The 11,748-nt window shown below is 40.6% G+C and overlaps 1 protein-coding gene across 1 annotated transcript; it reads left to right on the forward strand.

The window, feature by feature from the left end:
* The first annotated feature begins 357 nt into the window (after positions 1-357).
* ARF4 (ADP ribosylation factor 4) lies at positions 358-11,449 on the forward strand. The gene is made up of 6 exons (XM_041461811.1): positions 358-681; positions 6,763-6,843; positions 7,335-7,444; positions 8,599-8,670; positions 9,184-9,309; positions 10,174-11,449. The coding sequence occupies exons 1-6, from the start codon at positions 615-617 to the stop codon at positions 10,258-10,260; spliced, it is 543 nt and encodes a 180-aa protein (XP_041317745.1). The 5' UTR covers positions 358-614; the 3' UTR covers positions 10,261-11,449.
* The last annotated feature ends 299 nt before the right edge of the window (positions 11,450-11,748 follow it).

Raw genomic sequence — 11,748 nt, forward strand, 5'->3', positions numbered from 1 at the left:
TTGGGGGTTGTTTTTGTTATTTTCTTTATGAAATGACCTTGTCGCTATCGGGGTGCTTTTGGAGCCTCTCCGAGGATTGGTTTCGCCAGTCTCTCCCTGCGGGCTGGGAGCAGAGCCTGTTGCCGTTCCCCCGCCCGGCGGCTGCGAGCGCCGCGTTACCGGGGCTGCCAGCTGTCCCCGCGGCCAGGGCGGGGCCCGCGCAACCGGCGTGCCCCGCGCGACCCGGAAGCTGCGCGCGGCCGGCGGGCGCGCCCGCCTACGTCCCCCATCGTGCCCCGCGGCGATGGCAAATGAGCGCGGGGCGCAGAGTTGCGCAGCGCATGCCGGGAGCCGTAGTTCCCGCCGCGCCGCGGCCGTGTGGCGGAGGGCGGTGCCGCGGCCGGGGGATGTGGCGAGCGTGACGTGATCGTGTCCGCGTTGGAGCCGGGGCGGCCGCGGCGAGCGTGACGTGGCAGAGACCGAGCGAGGTCCCCGGTCACAGACCACCCGCCGCCGCTGCCGGGCTCGCCTCGCGCGCGGAGAGATCCGTGCGCGCACACCGGCCGGGCCGCGCTCCCTCCTGCCCTCCTTCCCTCAGCGCTCTCCCGCCGCCGCCCAGCGCCGCCGGAGCCGCCATGGGCCTCACCATCTCCTCGCTTTTCTCGCGCCTCTTCGGCAAGAAGCAGATGCGCATCCTTATGGGTGAGGGCCACCGCAGAGCCCGGACCGGCTGGGGCCGCGCAGCCGAGTCCCTCCGGAGCGCGGAGGGGAGGCCGCGGGTCACGGCGGGGGAATCGCCCTGTCCCGGACTGCGGGGCGCGGACACCGCGCTGTGCCCGTCCCGTGGGCTGGGGGGGGCGCTGGGAGAGCGGCGGGGAGGGGAGGGGGTGAGGATCGGGCTGTATTTGCCCTTCCTTTTCTCCCGCCGTGTGCCCGTTCCCCTTCCTGCCTCGCCCGCCGCTCCCCGGTGCCGCCGGTCCCGGCGAGGCCGAGCCCCATTCCCGCACCTGCGCCGGGCCGCGCGCGGAACAAAGATGGAATTGCGGCCGGGCAGGGCCGCTGTCCCCGGGCCGGGCGCCGAGCGAGCCCCGCGCCCCGGCCGTGCCCTCCTGCCCGGGCACTGCGGCTCCGCGAGCTGGATGTGACAAAGCCTGGTGTGTGCAGCACCAGGGGCGTAAGAGCTGCCGTATAATGGCCGATTTTCGGCAGCCGTAGGAGCTGTAGTGGCTGTATCCTGTAGTGTCTGTATCCTGACTCTCGTGAAAGGGCGTTTCGGTATAGTCTCCGTGGGCATGAGCTTTGTGCCTCGTGTACAAACAGATAAAACCCTCTAGGCAGCTCTTGCAGTGCTTGCTTAGTTTTACTGTCTCCCCCGATAATGATTAATTTTTAATATCCATTTATTTTGAAACTATCTGTTCCCTTGATACAGACTGTGTAGGAGTTGAAGCCAGTGGCTCTTGAAGATTCTCACTTTCAGATTATAGTTCAAAAGGTCAAAGCCAGCACATACTGCATTGGTATTTCCTCCTCCGCTTCGAGTTCTTCCCTGCCTTCTTCCACCCACCTACCCACCCCTGCGAGCTTTATGTACAAACAGTTCTTAACCTCCAATTTTTTCTCAGATTCTGTTACCAAAGTGAATGGAATTTGGTTCATGGCCGTTGACTGAAGTAGCTTGTCCTAAGGAACTAAATAAAGTGCTCATTTGGATATAGCCAGCAAGGGGAGTGGGTTCTGTGAAACTCCCTGGCACACACCCATCCTTAGTGCTGCCTGGATATGCACAGCAGACACAGTAGTGCAGGTTTTTAAAATTATGATCTTTCAGGTTCTCCATCTATTTTGTGATGGTAAAGTTCGTTATTGCATACCCAGTAATTTTTATTGTGTCTTAACTGTTTGAAATTAGAGACTCTCGTCCATTTCAAAATAATCTTAGTCATTTTAGTGTTCAAGACAACTTAGTGTTGGTTTCAAGGAGGTGATTTTGTTGTCTCCCTAACAGCCAGACTCTTCATATGACTCTTAATGAATGAAGTCAAGTCTCCAAGTGAGCTTGACTGTAGGATGTAGGATGAGACAGAGTTTGTGGTATTTGTAGTTCTGTTACTTTTTGCAAAGTACTGAAAACAGGAAAGGGATGTCATGCAGATCTAAACTGTTTGCAAGGCTCTTCACTGGTAGGAAATCAGGTTGCATTTAGGTTAGGGGTGGCTTTGGAATATGCACTTTCTAGCAGTTGGTTCAAATGAATTTATTTTTATATTTCTTTAAAAAATTATTTTAAGGCCTTGTATTAAAATGCAGGGCTGGATCAGGGCACAGGACAACACTGTATTTGTTAGGTAGCATAGGAGAGTAGAACTTGGGGTATGTTGTGGTGAGAGTCTGTTATAGGACATAAATTGGATGTTTAGAAGCAGAATGTTACACTGAATATGACATTATTTGTGTATAACTGTAACACTAAAACTAATCTCTTCATAGCATTTTACATCATCTATCAGCACTTCGAGGAGAGGTGTCTGAATGAATGCTGGGATAGAATTAAAACTTTTCCTTAAGTTTATAATGTTCAGTGTATGGTTTGAAAATGGGGCTGTACAAGGTCAAACATTTAAGTTTCCATAGGTAGAACACCAATTGAGAAATAACTTTATGGGGTAAAGTACTTAGGGGAAAAATGTTATGTGAGTTGATATCAACAGACAATTGATTTGTAATTATAGCTTCCTTTTCACAGCTTTCTTCTGTTTCTGCAGACTTGAAGATTAATTAGAATTAATTTAGCTCCTAAAACAGTCTTGGTGTTATTGAGTTCTGCAGAATTTGAGTATTTCTCATCAGGGACCATTACCAACAGCACTCACTTATTTTTTATGTTCTCAAATTCCATTTATGATATGAAGTGGATATGTAATGTTATACTGTTACTGAAACTTTGGTTTTTTAAAAAATACACTAGAATAAGTAAGTATTTTTTAAAAAATAATGAGTTACTATTTGGAAGAAATGCAGGTAAAGAAGATTCATGCATTTTCTTTTTAAGTAGGCCTAACATGAGGGAAAAGAAAGACCTGTGGGATAGGGCTGAATGTCTGAAAGTCAGATTCAGCAGCTAGGGCATTAAGAGTAGAAACACTGAGTCCTAACCCTACATGTACTGTCTGTGAAACTCTTCAATGATGGGGTTTTGTCCTTAAAAAAAAAATACCAATTCTCTGTGCACCTTTCAGTATCATAATTTAGTGTTTTGTGTCTTGGTGTAGTTGTGCAAGTGTTAACTGATATAACTACTCAGGAGCTTCAAATGCTGGTAATTATTAAACACATTGGGTGAAAAATGTCTGAATTCTTTGGAAATTGTGTCACTGCAACAGATCATAATTATTTAGCTGTTTTTTATTTGGGCAGGTGTTGTTCTAGACAACTGTTGGTTTGCATGCTGTTGGCTTTCTATAGTTTTTATGAAGTTTTCTGCTGTGGTGAGAGAGGCAGCTTGATATTCAGCCACCAGTGATCAGAGTAGGAAGTTGGTTAATGGAGGATGTGACGTGGGCAGGGATGATGTACCTAGGGACAAGTGAACTAGAAGCTTGAGATTTAGAAACACAACTGGCAGGCTGTGAATAAAACACCCTTTAAGAGGAGTATAGGGCTTAGAACCACAGTGATTTTAGCAGTGCCTGAAGGCACTGTAGATATTTTTTTGCAGCTAGAGGAAGAGGATGTTTGATTCAGTTTAAAGGTGAATGGTTGCAAGTACAGGTCTGCATTTCCCATTTGTACTTTATTGTAGTCTTGGTGCTTTGCAGTACAGTTGCTTAATGTTACACCCCTCATTGAGTCTCTTACACCTTGGTCTTGACAGTGGTGAGTTAGGCAGTAGAATCAGTGGAAATGTAGAATTGGGAATTTACTTTGTTTGAGGATTTAAGATGTGGCTTTTAATCTTGGTGAAGTTTAAATTGTGGCAGTAGCTCATAGGTTTACATTTAGTGTTCAGTTCAAATGTAAACGTGTTTATTCTTGGATTACTAAAAGCAATAGTTACACTTCCTACCAGCTCAAAAGATTAAATGTGATTTAGTGCTCTGAAATTTCTTTAAAGGGTGGTAAATTACAAATTGGAGTAAGAAATATGAATTGAGGCTATGCCTTTCATTACTTGCTTCTTTAGACTTCATAACATTTGCAGTTTGGTCAGAAGAGGAGGTTTTTGCAAATAGGGTCACGGGGATTTGTGTAAGGGCCTTCCCTCAGTTAAGCTTCTGCCTCAAGTGTGAAGTCAGAAGAAGAAAACACAAACCCATAAATAACCCTACAACTCAGCCTGCCTCGGTGCAAAGTCCAACAGCTTAATCAAGAGTTGTGGGTAAGAGTGGATTTAAGCAAAGTCTGGGCTTTGTGCTTGCATAGGAGCTGTAGCCTTCTGCCAGCACCACTGAGGTGCACAAGGGTAGAGTGGGTAACTGGGGCAATATTTTCGTAATATGGCAAGTAGTTTAAAATTCTTGACTAGTTTCTAATTTCTTAACTCTGAGTCATGTCTTCAAATGGATCTTGATACCCTGAGATTAGCTTTTTTTCTTTGTGCTGTTAGTATAAACCTCAAACACTCAAGCAGTTTGTGTAGACAATGGCGTCTTTCTAACACTGGTAATTTTAACAGATCTTATCAGTGTTTGTTATATCGATAATGGAGTAATTTTTTTGGTGGGGTGCAATAAGAGAAGAGTTTTGAGTAGTAGTTGTAACTCTAATTGGTTCACTAAATTATCTTATTATTAATTTACTGGAAAAAACCCTGCCATATCATGTATAGGCATTATATGTACTTATGAAGGTCTACGTGTCCTACAAGTTCTTACTTGAGGTTGAGCTGTGGGAAAATAGTGTTGGGCCTCAAGCACTGTGCTGTTAAAAACATTGGTTTTCAGCATAGGTGGAGTATTTGAGGGCTCTGAAGTCGGCTTAGAGGGTTTTGTAAGGTGACCTGACACTTAACTGGTGTGGGGAAAATTGTGCCATTTACAAGTTTCATGACTTGCAAGTTCTTGTGTAGTTTCTGCTGCACTGTGACTTTTTTGTTCATGTTTGTGTGTGGTTCTGAAGGAGACCCAACACTTAAACAATAGCAAACTCAAACCCGGTACATTTCATTTGGAGCATTTTGGGAGTCAAGTAGCTTTGGTTTTGATGGTAGATTTCCACCCCACCCCCTTTCCTTCGAGCTGTCATGACATTAAGAATTAAAACAACTTTTTTTTTTTTTTTTTAATATGCAATGACATTACCTTCGAGCTGTTATGACATTAAGAATTAAAACAACTTCTTTTTTTTTTTTTTTTTTTTTAATATGCAATGACATTAACAAAGAAGCTGCATCAGTATGTTTAATCCTGTGCACACTGTTAGAATATAGGACAATTATAGATAGGGTTTTTTAAATTAGTTTGCTGCAACAGCAGTTTGTGTCTTGAGAAAAAGGTTTTTCAAGAGTTTGGTTTCATACTGAATGAGTAGGTAATTTTGAATCCTCCTTTTTTTGCAATGCTAAGGAAACAGTTGTATTATTAATAGGCAAGTCACCAAACCATTTAAAGCTTAATATATTGCAGTTGCAGAGTAGGAAGTTAACTCAGAATGCTTAAGTATGTGTGTTATCCGTATAAAATGAGGATAGCATTTGGTTTCTTGCAAAAGCATTAATTAATTCTTTTGATGGGAGGTATTTTTGTTTGGGCAAACGTTACTGACAAAAGAGACATTTTGTGCTGTTGTGTTTAGTACTTGCTGTTTATGGAGGTTCTTGAGTGCTAGGTTTTGGGTTCTAATTTAAATTTATTTTGAGTTACATTTCTGTGTTCTAAAGTGCTTAACAATAAGCAGTTTCACAAACAGTTTTAGAAAACTACAGTGTATGCTCACAGTGTTGGTGATGTCTAAAAAATGTCTTTTATGCTTCGTTTTATTTTATTTCTGAAGTGTTCCATATTTGCCACATAGCTTACATTGAAAAACAGGAAGCTTAAGTTTTGTTTTAGAAATGGAGCAGCACATTTAAGTGCAGAAGGTCTTCTGTAATGACCAACAGTCATTAGGAGGGGACTCCTAATGGGAGCATCCTAGTGGATCTCACTGTATGGAAATGATATTCTGAAGAATACCTACATCCCTTGTGGTGGAGGGATATGAGAGCTGTCTGATGTTTGTGGTTTTTTCAGTGCTAAAGAAATGTTTTAGCAAAGGGAGGAGAGGCTGGGATAAGGGGACAACAAGTGTCTTTCATGTGTAGTACCAGCTTTGGTTGGTCCACGTGTGCCTGTGAAGCTGAGCTTTGTGGGAGGTTGAGTAAGTGAGGCCTTCCCCAGCTTAGTGAAGTAACAAATATGTGATCAGTTAGAAACTGTGTGCTGCTTGTAGATTGTTGCTAGGCTTTTAAAATCTTCCTGATTTACACAGAAGAAACTTTCAACGTGAATGATAAAACTTAATTAACACAAATACTAAGGAAGATTACTTGAAACTTGTGAGCCTGTAGGTTGTGAATGGAAGCATCTTATTGAGCTTGTTTTCTTCATGACTTGTTCTCTCTCAGTGCTGGGTAGAGAAGATGGGGAAAAACATACAGTAGTTTATCAGCACTGAGTTGAGAATGTTTAAAAAGCTGTTCTCAGTAAAAAAACCTCTAGTACTCTGCATGTAAAATGACATGCTTTTAAATTAGCAGGTTGTAGTTCAGTTTGTGAACTAAAGCAAGTTTTCTCTTCCTTCCAGTTGGTTTGGATGCTGCTGGTAAGACAACCATTCTTTATAAACTGAAACTAGGAGAAATTGTCACCACAATTCCCACTATTGGTAAGATCACCAGTTCTTATATCTTTATTCTTGTTATTCTAAACCTGACAGGCCTCTGAAGAGTGCAGGGATTTGCTATCTTTGTGGTTAGAATAAGAATCAAGACAAACATAACTGTCTGGTACTGCCATAACATAACTGTGTCAGACCAAAGAGACATCCAGACCAGAATACAGCTACTGACCATGGCCAGTAGCAGATGCCCAGGAGGATAGGAACCAGATCAGTAGCACCATTTCCCCCAAACACCATGAGCCTCACAGTTTGTGGCTGAAAGATTTGCTCAGCCACTTGGACTTGGATTTAAGTGATTTGGTTTTTTTCCCTCTTGAATTAATTTTCTTCCTGATTTACCAGTTCAGTATTGATAAGCCATTTTATACATATTCGGGAGAAGTGTACCTTGGGAAGTATCTATTTTTAACATGGTTAGAATTATGTTTTAACACTAGAATTAAATATTTCTAATAACTGAACTCCTTCATTTTTAGGTTTTAATGTGGAGACGGTAGAATATAAAAACATTTGTTTCACAGTTTGGGATGTTGGTGGTCAAGATAAAATTAGACCTCTTTGGAGGCATTATTTCCAAAACACACAGGTAAGAGTACTCAGATGGCATTAGTTAATGACCTACTTTGTAAAGCCTCATTGTGTTTTGAAGAGTACATATGGAAAGTTGTTTTCTTTCTTTCAGAAAGGCTCTGCACTACTTCCTGCAACTTCTGAGGGTACCCAGATTTTATTCTAGTTGAAGCTAGTTTGTTCCCCTGAAGGCTTCAAACCTAGTTGTGAGTGTAGCCTCTCAATGATCAAGTCCTTTAGGATCTACCAGTGTTCTTTCTGTAATGTGCCAGAGCGACTGGTTTGTTGTGAGGAACTCTTAAAATATATGGCTTTTACTGTGCTAAATCATTTGTTTTAGTAAGCTGAGCATCTAAAATATGGTAAAAGATCTTGTTACCAGTTGATTGAAAAGTGCTAACTTCATAATGGTGTGACTACCATCAGTTTTTGGGACATAAATTGATACCTTTGGTTTACAAGTAGTGATGTAAGTTGCTTATTAGTATCAGAAAACTTCTGCATTGAGTTTGTTTGGGAGTTTTTTGTGTTGAATATAGAATTGTTTACATGATACTTGTGTGTAGCATGATGCATATGACTGGTGCAGAAAAATAGAGAGGTCTGGATTGACAAAAGGGACCTTGCACCACCATACTGTTGTGAATAGAGTAGTACTTCATTTCAGTTCCTTATTACTGTCCTGTTACTAAATACTTCTAAAAGATACTTCTCTTTCCTTGAAGAGAATGATAAAAGCACGGTTTTCAGACTGAAAGGTTAAAAGTGAATTGTGTAAGAAGAGCACTTGAATAACAGAGATGCCATTAGAAGTGCTGTTTGATACAATTTTTTTAAAACAAATTCAGGCATTACTTTAAGGGTGTGGGTTTTTTCAGTTAAATATGAGATGGTGAAGCACTTGTGATTCTCAATAGAGTGAGTGAAAGGGGAGGGGGAAGAGTTAGTTAATGTGATTTTGCTGCATTTTTCCCCCCTAACTTTATTTTGAAGTTGAGACTTAGGTAGTTGTTCAGACATACATCATGCATTGTGTAAACAGAAATTTCTGTTAAATTTGTCCCCTTTCTTAGGTAAGCAATCACAATATTCAATATGAGTATTTTGGTGGTTTAAGAATAGTGCTGCACATTTACATTGTTTTTTTCAAATCTGCTTAACTTTCTACAGGGCCTCATTTTTGTGGTAGACAGCAATGACAGAGAGAGAATCCAGGAAGCAGCAGAAGAACTGCAGAAAATGGTAAATATCAGTATCTTCTGAGATATAATTGTTAGACTGACTTGTTCTATTTTTGAATGCTTTTCAGCTTCCCTAAGAGATTTAGGAATTTATAGTTTTAGGGAGTCTGTACAGTGTGTATTTTATTCTGCTGGTAATTCTGGGTCACATAGTGCACTGAGTTGTAATTTCCACTCTGTAGAGAACCCATAATGTGTCAGAACCTTTCATTTGTGAAACCTTGATAGAAATGCAGCAGGAAAAGAATTTTGGAAGAACAGATTGGTGCTAGAGAATATTTCATCAGCAAGGTGCCCATAAATTTAACTTTTTTAATTGAAAGGTGACTTCTTTAATTGCAGGAGTTCTGTTGTATACTAGTTAAATTTCACTCAATACTTATTAGTGACTTCAGGAGCAAGATTGAAAATGTTTACAACCCTTAAATCAGTACTTAGATGTTTTTAGTGTTTGTTGAAGTAACTGACTTATTTAACTGAGGCAATTTAATAACATGCCTGTTTTTTCTGTTAGCTTCAGGAGGATGAGCTGCGAGATGCAGTGCTGCTTCTGTTCGCAAACAAACAGGATCTGCCAAATGCCATGGCAATCAGTGAAATGACAGATAAACTAGGCCTTCAGTCTCTGCGTAACAGAACTGTAAGTGCTCACCTTTCTGACTGCTGAACTCTTTTCTCCCTCTATTATATATTATAAATGTAAAGTTCCTCTAAGGGAAAGGGTAGTTTTCACCTCTTTCTCTAGAAAAATGCATACACCTGCTGTTAAACTTCATAATGCATAATTCAGGTCCTTGTTTAAAATAAGTGATTTAGAAGTATAATCCAGTGTGTTCAGCTGTTAGAGGTGTTTCATTTCTCACCTTTTTCTGAAAGCATACAAACACTCCAGTCTGTCATTGAAATGCAAGCATCCAGCATTTCACAAAGTCTGTGATGGGCTTTGCTGTTTTCTCAGTATTCTGGGAGAACAAATGCATTCTGCATTCCCACCTCCAGGAGGAAATTACGTAGCTTCTAAAACATTAGATTTCTGCTCAAGCTTTAGAGACACAGGTTTGCTTGACATAAACCATCCCACCTTTTGTAATCTGAGTGTCTGTGTTGGCACACTAAGGTCCTGACCATAGAAGCTGTTTCAGATGTCCATTCATGTAGATAATTCCATGTTCACTTCCCAAAGAGAAGTCTTTTAGAGACAAGAAGTATTTTTCAGCATGTAAACCAAATATAAGTTCTGTATTTGTTTCTTGATGTCTTAAGCTATGTGGTAGCCTTTGCTAGGCCAGCACTTGAATTTCTGAATAATGTCTGAACCTTCTCTACACTACATGTACTTCTCAAAATTTTTAAAAATAGCATTTGTTCAATCTCACAGCACAAAACAGTATTTAAATAACACTGGTATAACACAGAATTATAACAACACTAAAGAGTGTCTCATACTGTCATAACTTGCATTTTGTCGGTATTTAAATTGAGTTTTTGTGTTCTGCATTAACAGTGGTATGTCCAGGCTACCTGTGCTACGCAAGGAACTGGTCTGTATGAGGGACTTGACTGGCTGTCAAATGAACTCTCAAAACGCTAATTCCAACTGGATGACTCTTTCACCAGGGACATGTTTGATATAAGTGGTCTAGGCTTGTTACAACAAAATTAGTTTGCATCTTGGTTATTACAGTATCTGGAACTGATATTTGGGCAGGATATTACAGCGTTTCAACTTGTTTTGTTGCCAATTTATTGTTTACCGAGCTACATGTTGCAAAGGTAGCAATATGCTTGGGTAAAAATCTCCTTAACTTGGAAAAAGTGTATCTTCTGATTTTATTCCCCTTGTTAGCCTAAATGCCTGAATATAGTTATTGTGACATCTTTAAGATCTGTTTTGAATACTCTTTGAGCCCAAATAAATTAATGTTTTAATTTTTTTTCTCCCTACTACTCTTAGTTTACTGATGCCCTGTTTCATTCCTCAGACAGTCTGCTGATTTAAAAATGTAGCATTCCGTATGTATTTATTTCTCTCCCTTGCCAAAATGATTTCCTAATACTGCTTGTTCCAAGCCAAGGAAATGCTCTAAAACACTATACAAATCTACTGCACTGAGGAACATTTTGTTAATCCTTGGGTTCTGTCAGCCCAACTTGCCTTTGTGTGAATTGGATTTGATGGGTAGAATAGTTCTGTGCTGGTTGCGAAGAGCTCATGTTGAGGTTGTTTTTAATATTCAGCAGATTGTCTTCCTTTATATTGTATCTTTTTTTTATGTTGCATGTTGCTTTTTGGTATCAGCCTGACTATTTTTGCCCAGTGTATAATAGTTCTGCTGAAGTTTTACTGTTTGTTGGTGAACATATCTTCATAAGGAAATTTTGGAAAATTCATCAAACTCAATGGATTCGTTTCTTCATAACCCACTTGGAATTATTCCTAATAAAATGATAAAATGTATAGTTCTGTGTATTCTCTTCTTGATTCCTGAAATAGTTGAATGCAAATTATCACTTATTCTTTCTCCATATAATGAGCTTTCCTGCAGCTTGAATATGAGCACCAGACTCAAATTTTCATTTGTTTGGAGCTGTGTAGCGTGGGACATGGAAGGGAGGCAACCAAGTTGTATACAGTGCAGTAGAGTAGCTGTCATTGGGGCTTACATAATTCTGTAATGTCTTTTGAAGTTGTAAATCTAAAATTCCTTTCAAGATGTCCAGATATGAAAATACTAACAGTTAAAAAAATTGTAATAAAACAAATTTGAACTGCCTGAAAAGCATGCATGTCTGTTTCATAGTTTTATCTACATGTCAAAACCTACATGGGTCCCAGCAGGAGAGTCACACACTCTGTTGGTGGCTAGCTGGGAAGGTAACCTGAGTGCTTTTACAGGGATATAGCAAATATTATAATAATGATGATAATCGCCCACCAAAAATCATCTCTACACAACTGCTATTGGCTGTTTTCATATTTCTGTCCCCTGACACCTTTGTAGTTCAAAAGGCATAAATTAATATGTGTTTTGGGGCTGCTACTAATGGGTAGTTTAGAATTTATTTTTCTGTTGCCTGT

This window comes from Pyrgilauda ruficollis, unplaced genomic scaffold, assembly GCF_017590135.1.
Source record: "Pyrgilauda ruficollis isolate IOZ18807 unplaced genomic scaffold, ASM1759013v1 scaffold10, whole genome shotgun sequence".
NCBI lineage: Eukaryota > Metazoa > Chordata > Aves > Passeriformes > Passeridae > Pyrgilauda > Pyrgilauda ruficollis.

Coding starts and splice junctions, on each gene's coding strand:
- ARF4 (XM_041461811.1), top strand. CDS start 615: ATGGGCCTCACCATCTCCTCGCTTTTCTCGCGCCTCTTCGGCAAGAAG. Junction 682..6,762: donor GCAGATGCGCATCCTTATGG/GTGAGGGCCACC, acceptor TCTTCCTTCCAG/TTGGTTTGGATGCTGCTGGT. Junction 7,445..8,598: donor ATTATTTCCAAAACACACAG/GTAAGAGTACTC, acceptor AACTTTCTACAG/GGCCTCATTTTTGTGGTAGA.